At 38.6% G+C, this 17,856-nt stretch overlaps 1 protein-coding gene across 4 annotated transcripts in view; it reads right to left on the minus strand.

Moving 5' to 3' along the window:
• The window catches only part of HGL1 (heteroglycan glucosidase 1), a 276,953-nt gene extending 259,950 nt beyond the window's left edge, over positions 1–17,003 (minus strand). The window contains exon 1 of one of the 4 annotated variants that reach the window (XM_089459848.1): positions 16,517–17,003. In XM_089459848.1, the coding sequence (XP_089315974.1) occupies positions 16,517–16,686 (170 nt within the window). In that variant the 5' untranslated portion in view covers positions 16,687–17,003. Of the gene's footprint in view, positions 1–16,502 lie in introns of all 4 variants that reach the window. The other 3 variants (XM_089459847.1, XM_089459849.1, XM_089459850.1) reach the window with 3 other exon arrangements.
• Positions 17,004–17,856: the final 853 nt, after the last annotated feature.

Genomic DNA, 17,856 nt, shown 5'->3' on the forward strand with positions numbered 1-17,856 from the left:
GCTCCTTTCCTTCACATCTCTTGCATCGAGCTTGCTTCCTTTTGAGGTATCATGGAGCCACCTTCTCTCTTCAATCTTGTGACAAGATCCAGGTCATCTTTCTTGCTTATCTCTTTCATCAACAACATGAAGGCATTACATGGAGTCTCCCAAAACTTCAAGTTGATCATAGCTTCCTCTTTGAAAGTGATATTTCTTTGACCTTCAAAGTTATCTTCTTGTACTGCAACCATCCAAGATAAACAAATTTTGACATAGTTGCCCGATACCAGACATTGAGCTTCCCTCAATACTCTAAAATTTAAATTCATATAGTTGAACTTGCCTCAACTTTCATCATATATTCCTACAACATTCTTCCAAGTAGCAAAAACAAAATGTTAACCAGATAACCAACAATTAAAATCAGACTTACCTCATCATGGTGACCTCATACCATCAACATCCTTATAGACCATCTCCACTTGAAACTTCCTTCATGCATCAAAGTGCCCAAGGATCGAACTTGATTACCAAGTTACAACTTTTCTTCAGGAGATTATACTAGATGTTAATCATTATCATATATTCTAGAGAAAGTCTTAATCTTTAATACATCCTTCAGTAAGTCAAATACTATTCCTTTACTAGCATCATAAATACTTGAGCATAATTTTTATAACCAACTTTCTTTCATAAGATTCTTGTATAAATGAATCTTATCCAGAGTCTACTTTCAACATGCATTCCTATGCTTTTATCCAATCATCTAGCTTTATGTCCTTGAAGTGACCCTTCAACCTGACCCATTGCATTCCTTCATCCCCTTACCAATATTGGTTCCACATTACATGGAATGTTTACTTTCCTTGTCATGATGCTTTTCTTAACGACCTTACAAAGTAATGGTCCCTCCCGGATCATGATGATCCATTCAAGCAAGCTGGCATTCCTCTAACATAATGTTAGATGAGATTTGGATAAACAATATGCAAAATGGTCTCAACATTTTATCCTAGATGATTTCTACAAAGCAACTTAATCATGTGTACTCTAAACATGCTACCACCATATACTTTCTTTCTATGATGCTTATGCAAAACACATTAACCTAAAAGAAAGATTAATCACAAAGAACATGATAGTTAGTGAACCTTCTTTAGTAGTAAAGATCCTTCACTTCTTCCTTCTTTGCCTTCATCTCAGGTTCTCCCATAGCTTCAGCTACATGAGCTTCACTCCTGTCTTTTCTCTTGTTGTTTTGCTTTTTTGGACAGTCCCTCTTAAAGTGTCCAAATTAATTGCATCCAAAACATTGCACTTTGGACATGTCTTTCTTCTTGGACTTATCAAACTTTCCCTTTTTCAACTTCTTGACTCCAGCAAGAAATTCTTGAGATTGCTCATCTGATCCAGTGCCATCTTTGACCTTGATCCTTGATTCTTAGAATATGCACTGCGCCCACAACTCTTCAAAGGGAGTTGAATCCTTCTTGGAGTAAATGCTTGTTGCAAAGTTGCTCCATTCTAGTGGAAATGCATTTAGTACACAGAGGGTTACTTTGGAATCAATAATAGGTTCCCCAAGTCCTTGCAAATGGTCTCTTAGTTGAGAGACTCTCATGAGAAACGATGCCACATCCTCACCCTTTGACTTCCTCATTCTATACAACTTGTTCCTCAATGACATCTTTTGTCCTATTGTACTTATCGAATATAAATTCACTAGCTTATCATACATGGCCTTAGAAGTCTTCAAATTTGTAACAAATGGAACAAGAGAATCCTTAATTGATTCAACTATGATCCTTTGAACCCTTACTTCCCCTTTCTTACATTTTGCTAGTTCTTGTGTCTTATATTTCTCTGGTTCAGTGATTTATCCAATAACATATCCCATTACTTCTTGTTTTGTGAGTATCAAGTCAATTATTTTCTTCCATGATAGACAGTTCAAAGCCCCAACAAGCTTATTGCTTTCCTTGCAAAAAGAACCCATATGACTTGAAGATTCAGACATAATGTAATAATACAATACTTACTTGAGAGCTAACATTCTTCTTGGTGATGTCTCCAACCTTCTTGATTCTTTCAAGACCTTTGGAGAGTTCTTGATGATGTCCTTGAAAGATGTTCCCTGGGATTCCTCCACTAACAGCATCCAAGATTGATGCCTTTAAAAGACTTCCTTTTGCAAGATCAACACCCTCCTTGCAAGATTGTTGTAGTCTTGATATTCTTCAATGTAGAAACCCTAAATTAGAAGGTCTTCTACCGATGAGTCTTTAACAAGATCCCTTCAAAAAATAATTTTCCTTGTATTCCTCTTCTTTCAAGCCTTGAGAGCTTCCTATCTTTTGATCAGCAATTCTTTCCAGTGTCCTTCCAGTTGCCTTCCTTGTTCACCTTAGCTCTGATACCATGTTAGAAAATGTAAAGTGGTAGTTATTATATCTTATTTTCTTTATCCTTGATACTTGCTTGTGAATCTTAATTTTCTTCTTTATGTTCTTTAGTTATATATTTTCATCAAACAATATCAAGAAACAACAACAACAAAAGAGGACACAAATATAAGCTCTCAGCCAGGGCAAAACCCCTCCAAGGGGAAAACCTGGAAACTCTTCTCTTCTTAGAATTTGCTTCAAATGAGATACAAAGACCCAATCCCTAGACCAAGTCCTTCTCCCAGTACCAAATCAGGCCTTCCTCAAGTCCTTTCTTGAATCCGCACAAAACTACTACACACTGCAAATTCAACCTTCCAGCTACTCGACCTGCAACTTCAGCCCTGCAATTTCGACCTTGTAGCTCTTGGAGAAACCCTAACTCGGCCTCCTTCTGGGACCTTCCAAGAGCAAGACAGCTCTTCCTAAGGTAAGCGAGGTATAGACAGAGTTTCCCTCCCCCCAGCTACAATATGTTGCACTTCGTCCTACTGCAATTCGATTCTGCAACTTCGGCCTCAACCACAACCCAGAAACCCTAGAATTTCGCACGTGTGAGAGAGATAGAGCCCAAAAACCAAGAAAATTCATCCTTCTTCCTTCTCCTTGACCTTCACTCTCCTTCTTGCAGCTACCCAGCTATAGATCGAACTCTTTCTTGTAGATTGAACTTGTGAGTGAGTGAGTCCCAAATGAATTCAAATTGCTCCCTTATATATAGCCTTCTCAAGGGGTTGAATTCCCTCCTTTAGGCTGACTTGTACTCTTGGAGATTCCAAGACTTTCTAGACTCAAAAATAATTCTTTTTACAATTAGAAATTGCCCGGAAGGGTCTTATAAACATGATGTTGACTCCATTGACTCATGACAATAAATCCTAAGACCTAACAAACCCTAGAAGCATGAAGAACATGCTTTTACCTAGAAGACCATCAATAATGAGCAAGAAACCCATGCTTTAGTAATAATAGCTTTCTTTCTTCTTTTCTTGTTTATTACATATGATACATGTTGAAATTAGTACAACCACAATTTATGAAGACAAAAACTAGTTACATTTCTCAACACTCCCTCTTAACTAGGGAGGTATTCATAATTGTACAGCTAGTACAACATCATATCTCAAACTGAAGAGTTCTCACAAGAAGAGTCAGATTGATAAACCATACTGTAAGCATCATCATTATGACCAGTATTGTCCCTGAGGCCTAACTGGACAAGCTCTTCTTTAATTAAGAGCATTATGTTGGGCAGCTTTATGTGTAATACCGCACTACCTCTCCAAGGCACATACCCCATCCGAATGTCGACAAGGTATGTCCCTTTAGGTCTATTCTTGTTTTGGATCTCCAATCCTGAGTCCTTAAAGAATATCGGTCCTCTTTGACTACTCTTCTCTTGGATTCATGTCCCATCCTCAAAGAGTATCAATACCTTTCCTTTCTTAGATGTTATATCCTCAAGGAAACCACAGATGCGTATCCAATCCTTCACCATTCTTTCTTCACAACTTGAAGAAGAGAATGCACATGTGATGTTCGACATCACTCCCTCTTAACTAGAGAGGACATCCTTATTCTCCCTTAATCTTGAGAATAGAACCTTGCTCCTATTTAAGGAGACTCCTTTGCTACCTCTCAAAACTAGAGGAGATTTCTAACTTCCTTTCAAATTGGGAGGTCAACAACTCAAGCCTCATAGCTTATCTTCTTCAGAGTATCAACTACCAATTCTTCAAAGCTTCTTGGCTCCTTCTTTCCTTCGAATCTCTTACATCGAGCTTGCTTCTTTCTAAGGTATCATGGAGCCACCTTCTCTCTTCAATCTTATGATAGGATCCAGGTCACCTTTCTTGCTATCACTTTCATCTTCAACATGAAGGCATTACACGGAGTCTTCCTAAACTTCAAGTTGATCATAGCTTCGTCTTTGAAAGTGATCTTCCTTTGACCTTTAGGTTCACTTCTCGTACTGCTACCATCCAAGATAAACATATTTTGACTTCAAAGTTGCCCAGTACCAGACATTGAGCTTCCCTCAATACTTTACATTCATACAATTGAACTTGCCTCAACTGTCATCATATATTCCTATAACATTCTTCCAGGTAGCAAAAACAATATGTTAACCAAATAACCAACAATTAAAATCGGACTTGCCTCATCATGATGACCTTCTCGTACCATCAACATCCTTAGAGACTATCTCCACTTGAAACTTCCTTCATGCATCAGAGTGCCCAAGGACCGAACTTGATTACCAAGTTACAACTTTTTTTCCAGAGATTATATTGGATGTTAATCATTATTAAATATTCTAGAGAAAGTCTTAATCTTTAATACATCCTTAAGTAAGTCAAATGTTATTCCTTTTCCAGCATCATAAATACTTGAGCATAATTTTTATAACCAACTTTCTTTCATAAGATTCTTGTATATATTAATCTTATCCAGAGTCTACTTTCAACATGCATTCCTATGCTTTTCTCCAATCATCTAGCTTTATGTCCCTGAAGTGACCCTTAAGCCTGACCCAATGCATTCCTTCATCCCTTTACCAGTATTGATTCCACATTACATGGAATGTCTACTTTCCTTGACATGATGTTTTTCCTAAGGACCTTCCAAAGTGATGGTCCCTCTCGAATCATGATGATCCATTCAAGCAAGATGACAATCCTCTAACATAATGTTAGATAAGATTTGGATAAACAATATGCAAAATGGTCTCAACATTTTATCATAGATGATTTCTACGAAGCAACTTAATCATGTGTACTCTAAAGATGCTACTACCATATGCTTTCTTTCTATGATGCTTATGCAAAACACATTAACCTAAAAGAAAGATTAATCATAAAGAACCTGATAGTTAGTGAACCTTCTTTAGTAGTAAAGATCCTTCACTTCTTCCTTCTTTGCCTTCTTCTCAAGTTCTCCCATAGCTTCGGCTACATGAGCTTCACTCCTTTCTTTTCTCGTGTTGTTTTGCTTGTTTGGACAGTCCCTCTTAAAGTGTCCAAATTCATTACATCCAAAACATTTCACTTTGGACATGTCTTTCTTCTTGGACTTACCAAACTTTCCATTTTTCAGCTTCTTGACTCATGCTGGAAATGCTTGAGATTGCTCATCTAATCCAATGTCATCTTTTACCTTGATCCTTGATTTTGTGAAAATTTCTGAATCTAATCAGAAATCCTACTGCAGTAAACTGATTTGCATTACCTACTTGTGTTCTTCATTTTAACAAGTTATTTTCATAATTATTCAGAATATATTAATGCAAATACATTGCAACCTACACCAATATACAGATCAAGTACTGAAAAAATAAATGAGACAACCACACAAAGGACACACTTATTTTTGGATTAAACATCCCCGGAAAAACCCAGTGTGGGAAAACCAGTGCAACAGATATGAGGGTTTTATTATTATGCAGATTTCTGAATACAACTAGGGTACCAAATCCGACTCACCCAACAGAAAATAAACCTGGCAGAAGTACCTCTATCCAGAGACAGATATTTTGGTTGATTCAGCAACTGGATGAACAAACCCCACAGGTGATTGCATTGTCCCTAGTGTTAGGCAGCGATGGCTGCTCCCAGCTCTGCGCTGGGACTGAGTCACCTCCTCTAGGAGCTACGTCACCCTCCCGGTGAGCCTTCCCGGCTCAGAGATTGATCTGCTGAATTGATGCCCAATCTGCTTCACAGAAACCCCAGCATTGCCTTTGTGTGACTGCATTAGCCCTCCAACCTCTGCGTCAATCTCCTGGAGGTACATTGTCTCTCCCTGGTGTTGCACTGACTCTCTATTATGTATTCTCGGCCTTGGACGAAAGTCCCACTGCCGAACTTCCCCTCTCTACACTAGAAGCTTACTCTGAAATTCTCAGTAAACCATGCCCCAGAATTTTGATCTAACTCAAGTGTTGCTCTCCTTGTGTATGTTCTCCAACTGACCCCAAGCCTTCCTTTATACTTTTCCTATTGAGAAATCAACGATCATGATCTAATCTCTAATCAACAGCTAAGATTAAATTAGACTTGATTTTCGTCACCTAGAAGCTTCTCACCCATATTTACATTAAATCACTTTAATTATTTAATTTCCTAAGTTTTAAATTAGGCACCATTAAAAATAATTAATTATTTGAATAACATGCACTCGGATGGAATTTCTCCAAACGATTTCTGGGTCTTCAAGATCTCATGTGTTCTAGCCCCTACACAAAATTTCGGAGCTAGAGCACATCAGATGCTGCCCTGCTACCCAAAAATCAACATTCCCTCTTAGCGAGGAATGTCCTCTAGCAATACTTCCCAGCAGAAGTATCACACTGATCCACAACATCGTTCCTCTGCGTTGCTGATGCTTGGCCTTGCTGCCCTTCATCCACTACGTTGCTGCAATCTGTACTGCTACCCATGACACTGCCATTGTCACTGTTGCATCCGTACTGCAGCTCCCTCTCATTATGCTGCATCATGTTGCCCATAGCACTACCACTGCTAACTGTTGCGCTGAAACTCAGTTGCTGAGAAGTAAACAACTGAAAAGCCACCCAAAAGTTGACATGCTGGTCAGTTTGGATGCCCATTGACGCTGAAGCTACCTCTACTGCTAATCTGTGTTGACCCTCTGATGCTACTGCTTTGCTGTTGTATTTGCCCTGTGCCTTCCGCAGTGTTGCAACAGTCCACTGCGCTGCTTCAAACTTTGGCGCTCTAGCTCTACCACTGTTGCTCCATCATCCCTCAAACCAACTAACTCTCGTCATTTTGCTACTGTCATTAAGGGCTCTCATAGCCGTATGTGATCCATGAGTTTGGGCAGCTCAAAGATCGGCCTATTTTATGTAGTCCTCCCGGCTATAGCTCAATATTGCCCCACCTCTTCTCTAGAGCATGGCGCAATCATCATCGTCCTCTTTGTTAGCTTGTGCTGGAGCAACCTTTGAGTCAAACTTCTCTTCTTTGCCCTTCTTCCGAGGGCACTGCGTGGCGAAATGACCCATTTCTCCACATCTGAAGCATCTGACTTTGGATATGTCCTTCTTCTTTTGTTTTTGTTGCCCTTGTTGTCCCGCTAATGCGAGAGTCGCATCCTCCTCTTCCTCCTTCTTGATTCTGACCCCTTTGTTGCTGCTTCCCGCCTTGGTCCATCGTCTAATCTCTTCCTGTCGAAGAGCTACCCACATCTCCTCCCAACTGGGAAGAGAAGCCCTACCCAAGATGCTTTGGACAAAGGTTTCCCAGTCTTCAGTGACTGCATTCAGGGCAGTCCTGACCATAAATTCAGCATCTGGTGTAGCCCCTACAAAAGTTAGTTGGTCACGGATCCTTTGCAACCTGAGAAGGAAGGGATCGATTTCTTCTCCCTTCTGCATCTGAAACTGTCTCAGCTGACTCTCAAGCAACATCTTTCGCTAAACAGAAGTTCCCTTGTACAATGTGGTCAAGGCCTCCCACATTTCCCTTGTTGTGTCTTTCTCAGCAATATGTGGGATCACATGATCCTTGACCTCGTCCAAGATCATGCACTTTGCTTTTGCTTGAGCCTCCTCGTACTTCTTGAGAGGATCAACATCAACTGAAACAACAACTGTCCTCAAGGCATAATCCTTGATGCCATTTTTATCCAAAACTGCTAGGATCATGGCCTTCCAGATGACGAAGTTGGATGCTCCATCCATCCTGTCATGATCCCTCGGTTTGTTAACGGCCATCTTTGCTTAAATGAATGTCGAATTGGTTCTCTTCTCCCTCTTTCGTTGCTACCCCAGCAAAACTCAGATCTAGATTTCTTTGGCGCTAGAAATCCTCTAAGGAACAAGCTCCCTCTGAATTTCGATTTCCTTCACGGAAATCCTTCTGCCAACTATTGTCGAACCACCCCTCTCTGATCTCTCTTTGTTGCTGCTCAACACTGGATCTAGATTTCTTGGCAAGAAATCTTCTGAGGAACTGATTCCCTCTACTTTGCTTCTACCCCACTAGGTATTGTTCTGCACCAACAGAATCAGCACCCCACCAACAACTCCAGATGAAATTTGCGTTGCACCTCTAGCCACGGCAACTGGAAAAACGAGACTCAACAGTCTCTGCGTTGGCCCAGTAACCACTGCACTACCCTCTGCAGCAACAGCATCACCCAATCAGGCTAACGCAAGCTCTACGTGAGCCTCCCTTGGTGACTGCATCACCCCTCCTCTGCTCTCTTGGCCTGAAACTGTGTTGTCTCTCGGGACAGCTGTCTTCACACATAGATTTTTCCTCTGTCCTTTCGCTGATGGCTTCAGTCCTCCTTGATCTACAATCGCTCTGATACCATGTGAAAATTTCTAAATCTAACAAATCAAAAATCCTACTGCAGTAAACTGATTTGCATTACCTACTTGTGTTCTTCATTTTAACAAGTTATTTTCAAAATTATTCAGAAAATATTAATGCAAATACACTGCAGCCTACACCAATATACAGATCAAGTATTGAAAAAATAAATGAAACAACCACACAAAGGACACACTTATTTTTGAACTAAACGTCCCCGGAAAAACCCAGTGTGGGAAAACCGGTGCAGCAGATATGAGGATCTTATTATTATGCAGATTTCTTAATATAACTAGGGTACCAAATCCGACTTAACCAATAGAGAATAAACCCGGCAGAAGTAACTCTATCCGGAGACAGATTTTTTGCCTGATCAAACAACTGGATGAACAAACCCCACAAGTGATTGTGTTGTCCCCAGTGTTGTGCAGTGATGGTTGCTCCCAGCTCTACGCTGGGACTGAGTAACCTCCTCTAGGAGCTGCGTCACCCTCACGGTGAGCCTTCCCGGCTCAGAAATCGATCTGCTGAATTGATGCCTAATCTGCCTCACAAAAACCCCAGCGTTGCCTCTGCATGACTATGTCAGCCCTCAAGCCTCTATGTCACCCTCCTGGAGCTACGTTGTCTCTCCCTGGTGTTGCACTAGCTCTCTGTTATGTATTCTTGGCCTTGGACGAAAGTCCCGCTGCCGAACTACCCCTCTCTGCACTAGAAGCTTACTCCGAAATTCTCAGCAAACCACGCCCTAGAATTTCGATATAACTCAAGTGTTGCTCTCCCTGTGTATGTTCTCCAACTGACCCCAAGCCTTCCTTTATACTTTTCTTGTTGAGAAATCAACAGTCGTGATCTAATCTCTAATCAACGGCTAAGATTAAATTAGACTTGATCGTCATCACTTAGAAGCTTCTCACCCATATTTACATTAATTCACTTTAATTATTTTAATTTCTTGAGTTTTAACTTAGGCACCATTAAAAATAATTAATTATTTAAATAACATTCACTCTGGGTGGAATTTCTCCAAACGATTTCTGGATCTTGGAGATCTCATGTGTTCTAGCCCCTCCACAAAAATTCGGAGCTAGAGCACATCCAATGCTACCCAAAAATCAACAGATTCTTCCAATATGCACTGCGCCCACAACTCTTCAAAGGGAGTTAAATCCTTCTTGGAGTAAATGTTTGTTCCAAAGCTGCTCCATTCTAGTGGCAATGCATTCAGTACACAGATGGTTACTTCTAAATCAATAATAGGTTGCCAAGTCCTTACATATGGTCTCTTAGTTGAGAGACTCTCATGAGAAAGGATGCCACATCCTCATCCTTTGACTTCTTCATTCTATGCAATTTGTTCCTCAATGACATCTTTTGTTTATAAAGAAATGTTTTGGTGATAGTGACATCGAAGAAAATATTGTTGACGTGTTTCGAACCAACTAGTGTGGTTCATCTTCAAAACAAGATAAGGAACCAAATCATGGCATCAAATAAATAGATGTAGAGAAATGTTTACTAGCCGTTAGAATATAACAACTAATTTTGACTGAAGAAATCTTATTTATAGTAAACAGTGTAAACTTATAATTATTATTATTGATAAATTGTTTTAGTCAAAGGAAGGACTTCAAAAAAATTAATAATAATAAATTGAATTAATCAGACAAATAAACGCAATAAATAAAATGATAAGTAAAAAGAATATATATAAAATTAGAATTAAGGGGGAAATTATAATTTATTAATACTAGTAATAGTATTAATAAAAAAATGATTTTATTATTAATAGTGGTAAATTGAATTAATCAAACAAATTAAACATAAAAAATAAAATGATTAGTAAAAAGAATATATATAAAAATTAAAATTAAGGGGGAAATTATATTTTATTATTATTAATAATACTATTAATAAAAATAAATCTTGATTTTATAATTAAGCTAAGAGGACATGCCTTCTAGAACTAACTACGAAAATATAGTCAAACCTAAATTGATATGAAAAATTAAAAATATAAAATAAATAAATCCAAAAAGAAAAACTAGGAAGACAAAGCAAGGATCCAACACCTGCTAATATTCCAACCATCATCTCTATTCAGATTTATAGGCCTCCTTTCAATTTCTAAGGCCTCCCTAAACTTACGCCGATGAAAGTTATCAATCCTAGCAATGACCCTAGCCTCTTCAATGCAGATGTGATGATTTGTCTTTTTTGCATGCTCTGCCAAAGTGGAGGAGCGAGACCTTCCATGATTAATGTCGACAAGCGCTCATAGATCCTCTTATTTATTGATCAGCCTGTTTCACCAATATATGAAGTCCCACAATAGCAAGGGATGATGCAAACACCCTTCCCATCTCTAGGGTTCACCGGGTCTTTTGCTGGTCTATGAGAGCTTCAAATAGTGTTTTGTCCTATTGTACTTACCGAATACAAATTCACTAGCTTATCATACATGGCCTTGGAAGTCTTCAAATTTGCAACAAATGGAACCAGAGAATCCTTAATTGACTCAACTATGATCCTTTGAGCCCTTACTTCCCCTTTCTTGTATTTTGCTAGTTCTTGTGTCTTATATTTCTCCAGTTCAGTGATTTCTCCAGTAACATATCCCATTACTTCTGATTTTGTGAGTATCAAGTCAATCCTTTTCTTCCATGCTAGATAGTTCAAAGCCCCAACGAGCTTATTGCTTTCCTTGCAGAAAGAACCCATATGACTTGAAGATTTAGACATAATGTAATAATACAATGCTTACTTGATAGCCAAGATTCTTCTTGGTGATGTCTCCAACCTTCTTGATTCTTTCAAGACCTTTGGAGAGTTCTTGATGATGTCCTTGAAAGATGTTCCCTAGGATTCCTCCACCAACAACTTCCAAGATTGATGCCTTGTAAATAGACTTCCTTTTTGCGAGATCAACACCCTCCTTGCGAGATTGATGTAGTCTTGATCTTCTTCAATGTAGAAACCCTATTAGAAGGTCTTCTACCATCAAGTCATTAACCAGGTCCCTTCAAGAGACAGTTTTCCTTGTATTCCTCTTCTTTCAGGCCTTGAGAGCTTCCTAACTTTTGATCAGCTATTCTTTCTAGTTGCCTTCCTTGTTCACCTTAGCTCTAATACCATGTTAGAAAATGTAAAGTGGCAGCTATTATATCTTATTTTCTTTAATCCTTTATACTTGCTTGTGAATCTTGATTATCTTCTTTATGTTCTTTAGTCAGATCTTTTCATCAAACAATATCAAGAAACAATAACAACAAAAGAGAACACAGATATCAACTCTCAGCCAGGGCAAAACCCCTCTAAGGGGAAAACCCAAAAACTCTCCTCTTCTTAGAATCTGTTTCAAATAAGATACAAAGACCCAATCCCTAGACCAAGTCCTTCTTCCAATACCAAGTCAACCCGTCCTCAAGTCCTTTCTTGAATCTGCACAACGTGCTACACACTGCAAATTCGACCTGCCAGCTGCTCAACCTGCAAATTCGACCCTGCAATTTCAGCCTTGTAGCTCCTGGAGAAACCCTAACTCGACCTCCTTTTGGGACCTTCCAAGAGCAAGACAACTCTTCCTAAGGTCAGTGAGGTATAAACAGATTTTTCCTCCCCTCAGCTACAAGATGTTGCACTTCGTCCTACTGCAATTCGATTCTGCAACTTCGGCCTCTTTCTACAACCCAAAAACCCTAGAATTTCGCACATGTGAGATAGATAGAGCCCAAAAGCCAAGAAAATTTGTCCTTCTTCCTTCTCCTTGACTTTCTCTCACCTTCTTGTAACTACCTAGCTATAGATCAAACTCTTTCTTATAGGTTGAACTTGTGAGTGAGTGAGTCCCAAATGAAGTCAAACTGCTCCTTTATATATAGCCTTCTCAAGGGGTTGAATTCCCTCCTTGAGGCCAACTTGATGATCCAAGAGCTGACTTGTACACTTGCAGATTCCAGGACTTTCTCGACTCAAAAATAATTCTTTTTACAATTACAAATTGCCCGAAAGGGTCTTATAAACATGATGTTGACTCCATTGACTCATGACAATAAATCCTAAGCCCTAACAAACCCTAGAAGCACAAAGAACGTGCTTTTACCTAGGAGACCATCAATAATGAGCATGAAACCCATGCTTTAGTAATAATAACTTTTTTTCTTCTTTTCTTGTTTGTTACATAGGATACATATTGAAATAAGTACAACCACAATTATGAAGAGCAAAACTAGTTACATTTCTCAATAGGGTTCCCTAGAAAAGAATTTTGTTTTGCTATCATGTTATTGTGATTTAAATTATGTTCTATTCTGCTACAAAATTAAGTAGGGAAATTTTGCGTCTATGTGAAAAGAAACTCGATTTTAGATTTTCCATACTAGCAATTGCAGAATTTTGTGGATTTTCTACATCCTCTATTTATATGAGGTCAATCTCTCTTAATAATTGGCCTAAAAGCCCTATGACAAGTTTAATTTTGAGTGTACATGAAGAAAATGGGTTACAAACCAACCTAATAGCTCAACGCAATAAAATAAGCCACTAAAAGCCCACATGTGTGGGTCAAAACTCCTCTCTAGCATGACATCATGCCCTTTTAGGGCAAATAAAGCTTCAAAAATGCATGGAATGGGAAATATGCATCTCCAATCATCATAATCAACTCAATGATTGAGGGAAAACCCTCAAGTCATGCCTCGAAATGTCTCCATGTGTCAAAAGTTTGCTTTGGGTGCCTTGCGTCATCTCCAAGGGGACTATAAAGGCAACATGGTGCAATCTCTCTCTAGCGTTGGGGCTCTAATAGGTAGTACAAGCCATCCCTTGTCATCCTAAGGATGGCCATCAAAATCTGGACTTTGGATTAAGCTATGCCCATCAAATAGTGTCAAGACCAACATGGAGGCATGCTGGGTTCATTGGGTACATCATCAAGAATCTCCAACACTAAGCAAAGTGAGCTTAGAATTTCAGCATTTGGGAGTGTTCTAAGGTGTCAATCAACTGTTGGAATCATTATTTTGCCCAACGCTCTGCTATGGAGGGGTAATACTGTATCTACAAGGTCATCACTACTCTCCGGAAGTGTAGTACAGCCTACGCATCTTGTGGAGTGAAAGCATGGAATTTGTGTCGAAATTACATGTGAAACCAAAGGAACTAAACCTACATAGAAAAACAAATTTAGGCATTCTTCTCAACAAAAAAAGGTTCTCACACCAATAAGAAAAAACAAAGGTGTTTCTCCAAAGTTAAGGCCCATGAAACACTATTTCATCACATGGATATTTTCATTAATTAAAGCAAAAAGAATCCTATAAGCAAACTTCAAGTGGTATGGCAATACAAGCCATGGGGATCCCATTCTTTCATCAAAATTTTCATGGTGGCCTAAAGACAATGTAGCCCATGAAATACCCAAGCAATGTATGATGTTGATAATCATGCGAGTGGTATGGCAATACAAGCCATGGGTCCCCTTCCTTCATCAAAACATTCACAGTGGCCTCACGACAGATGTAGCCCATGAAATACCCAAGCAATGTATGATGTTGATAATCATGCAAGGGGTATGCCAATACAAGCCATGGGGGTCCCATTCCTTCATCAAAATCACAAAACCTTCACGGTGGCCTCAAGACAGATGTAGCCCATGAAATACCCAGGCAATGTATGATGTCGATAATCATGCCAAATAACTACACATCAAAAAAAAACATCAATGGAATATCATCGAGGCCAAGTTTGTTATCTCAAGGAACCTTCTGTACAAACTTCCATGACCTCCTTCGCAAAATCATTGTTGGACACCTTACCAACAACACACTAGCAAGAATAATGGGTGGAATTACAAAGTTAATAGTGGCATTGATAATACCATCAGCATTATTAGTTTTGGGCCTTTACTAAGTCGTGAGGCATTTGTAGACTCCCTATATAAAGGAAATTCAGCCACTCAAGCCAGCACACCCTAGCAATGAAAAAGGGCATATAGTAAATGCATAGGAAGGAATACCAAATGTGTTTTTTTCAATATACATAATAAATAGATAGCCACAATTACAAGAACAATGATTTTACGCCATTTGGATAGCTTGAATGAAAAAGAATAAACTAACTTAGATCATCTTAACCCCAAAGCTATTAAGCACAAAGAGGAATGGAAACCCTCAAGGTATAAACCTCTTGGTAATTAATGAAAGACAGAGAGAGTGTGTGTCTTTTTCTTATGTAGGTAGGAGTGTGACACAAAGTAACAAACACCTCCCCCCACTCAAATTATAGGGCACTTCACTTCACTTGAGCGATCTTGAGCTTGAGTTTTTTATCTAATGGTTCTTTATATTGTTTTTATTGGAAAATGCATTATGGGCAAATGAACAAGTTGTGTGCAAACCTATTGCCACTTAATAAATCTAAGTAAAGATGGATCTATGTTTGTGTGTGTGCGTCTGCACTATGTATTTGGCTTTTATTTTTTGTGGTAAGAAGTAACAGACATTTCCCCTTCCCCACCAAAGTTGCAGAGCACTTCACTTCTCTTAAGGCATAATGAATATCTTATGTAGTGAGTCAGTGACTCTTTATATTGTTTTTACTAAAAACACACATTATGGGAAAATAAGCAAGAAACGTGAAAACCTTTTGGGTACTTAAAAAATCCTACATAGGATGGATCTAAATGTGCATGTGTGTGGATCTGGTCTTTTTTATGTAGGTTAGTGTAACAAAAAGACATGAAGTAATGGACATATCCTCCAATAGGGTTGTGGAGTACCACACTTCTATGGGGCATATTGAGTTTTGCTATAGAGTAATTACTTATATAATTTTTACTAGAAAATGTATTATGGGAAAATGAGCAAGCTATGCACAAACCTCTTGGCACTTGATAATCCAAGTCAATATGGATCTATGTAATTTAGTGCTTCTCTATGTTCCCTTTTTATGTGGGTAAAAGCATGACACAAAGTAAAGAACATCTCGCCATGTTGTTAAGCACCTTTCACAGTCTCTTGTGCCATAATGAAATTACTATGTAGTGATTTTTATATTGCTTTTACTAGATAAATACATTAAAGACAAATGAATAAGCTATGTGCAAACCTTTTGGCTTTTAATAAATCCATGTTAAGATACGTTAAGATGGACCTATGTTAATATTAATGTATTTGTAGTCAGCCTATTTTATAAGTTAGCTATGAAACTAATGGGTATCTCCCCCACTAACTTTGTAGAGCACCTTTCTTCTTTTGGGGCATACACTGAGTTTGCGATGTATAGATCCTCTGTATCGCTTTTACTGGAAAACTCAATTATGAACATCTATAATAAAATATTTTGTCATTATGGGCAGATGAGCAAGCCATGAGGTGAATTATTTGTTTCAGAATCCAATCATAAAATAGTGCTCCTCCTCCTCAAATCATTTTGAGATTTTCAACATCAACATTTATATGCCAGTAAAAGCAACAAACAATAAGACACTTGGAAGGGATAGTTAGAGATATTGAGGGAATGACTGTAACTGTCCATCGGCTTAAGACAGGGGCCAGAGTTAAGGAAATATCAGTAAGTTCAGCTTCTGAGAACTCAATTGAATTACATATTTAACGAAAAAAAAATCGTACAGTAAGCCACAGAATACACAGATTTACGATTACTGCTCTTGAAATAAATTAAGCAAACAATCGAAACTGAAATCTTGAAGGAAAAGGGGTAAACGAATCTAAACCTTGACAATCCCACCTCCTAAAACCGAAACCAGCTGTGAAGCGCGCGAGTTTCGAACTTTGGAATGATCGGCTTGAAATGTTACGCAAGCGGAATCTCCGCTGCGGCCGTGGGCAAAAGAATGGATCCACCTCCAGTAATCTGGGGTTCGAGACTGAGTGAGAGCTTGAAGGAAGGGCAAGCATGCTTTTATTCGAAGGGCCCACAGTTGTCTGCAAAATTAAAGATTCCCCTGCCTATGAATACTCAGACCGGTAATCTGGGGTTCGAGACTGAGTGAGAACTTGAAGGAAGGGCAAGCATGCTTTTATTCGAAGGGCCCACAGTTGTCTGCGGGCAATTAAAGATTCCCCTGCCTATGAATACTTATACCGGGTATTTTTTTAAAATAGCTTGAAGGAAGGGCGAGCATGCTTTTATCAAGATGAGTCAGATCGGGTATTTTATTCAAAACACTTTAAAAATTCCTTCCACCATTTCAGCTTTCAAGGAGCGATTCGCGTTATGTTTGCGATGCGGTTGGCGGATCACAAATTTGATGCCGTGGCATAAACTTTGAAATATATATATCGTTGTCTAAACAAGCTATCATATGATTAGGACTATTTTGGTAAATATTAATAGTAGAGATTGTAAAACGATGGTTTTGAGTAAGTTGATTTGATTTTTATATGTGTACAAGTTTGTTATAAAGTTTTTTTTGTTTTTTTGTGTTTTTTTTGTTGGGTATGTAGATGACTTTATTTTGATTGTTAAATTGGTTTTTGGTTTACAACAGTATTTATTATTCTTTGAGTATTTTTGTAGGAGTGTGGGGATGCAAATCAATATTAGCAAAATGAAAGTAGTGGTTTTCTCTAAGAAAATAAAATGTAACCAGCATAAGTTCTACTTTAAAGGTAACATTCTCAAAGAAGTTTCGGATTACAAATACTTTCGAATTGACTTCAACAAAAAACTACGCTGGAATGGTTGGAGGCAGAGTTATGAGACTGGAAAACCACTCAAACTCTTTTTGGGCTTCTAGTGATTCTGGTGATCTGGTGATTCTCTATGGTTGTGAACTATGGGCCAGCAGTACATCCGACATGCAGTGGAGACAAATTGAGAAAATTCAGAAACGTTTGATTACAAACAAATTCAAGATTAAAAGTGCAAGTCCTTATGCTGTCTTATTAAGTGAAACAGAGACTGCTCCTATTGAAGCAATTGCTATGGTGCGAGTCATAAGGTATTTAAAAAAAATTGAGCAAATGGAAGAGGGTAGATGGCCTAAGGTTGTCTTTAATGATAGATTGTGCAAGAGCAAAAAAACTTGGATGCAGCAAAATAACAAATGGTTTAATAAATCGGGT

Source organism: Pinus tabuliformis, chromosome 7 (assembly GCF_031772625.1).
Source record: "Pinus tabuliformis cultivar Carrire ecotype Pingquan chromosome 7, CPIR1, whole genome shotgun sequence".
Classification (NCBI taxonomy): domain Eukaryota; kingdom Viridiplantae; phylum Streptophyta; class Pinopsida; order Pinales; family Pinaceae; genus Pinus; species Pinus tabuliformis.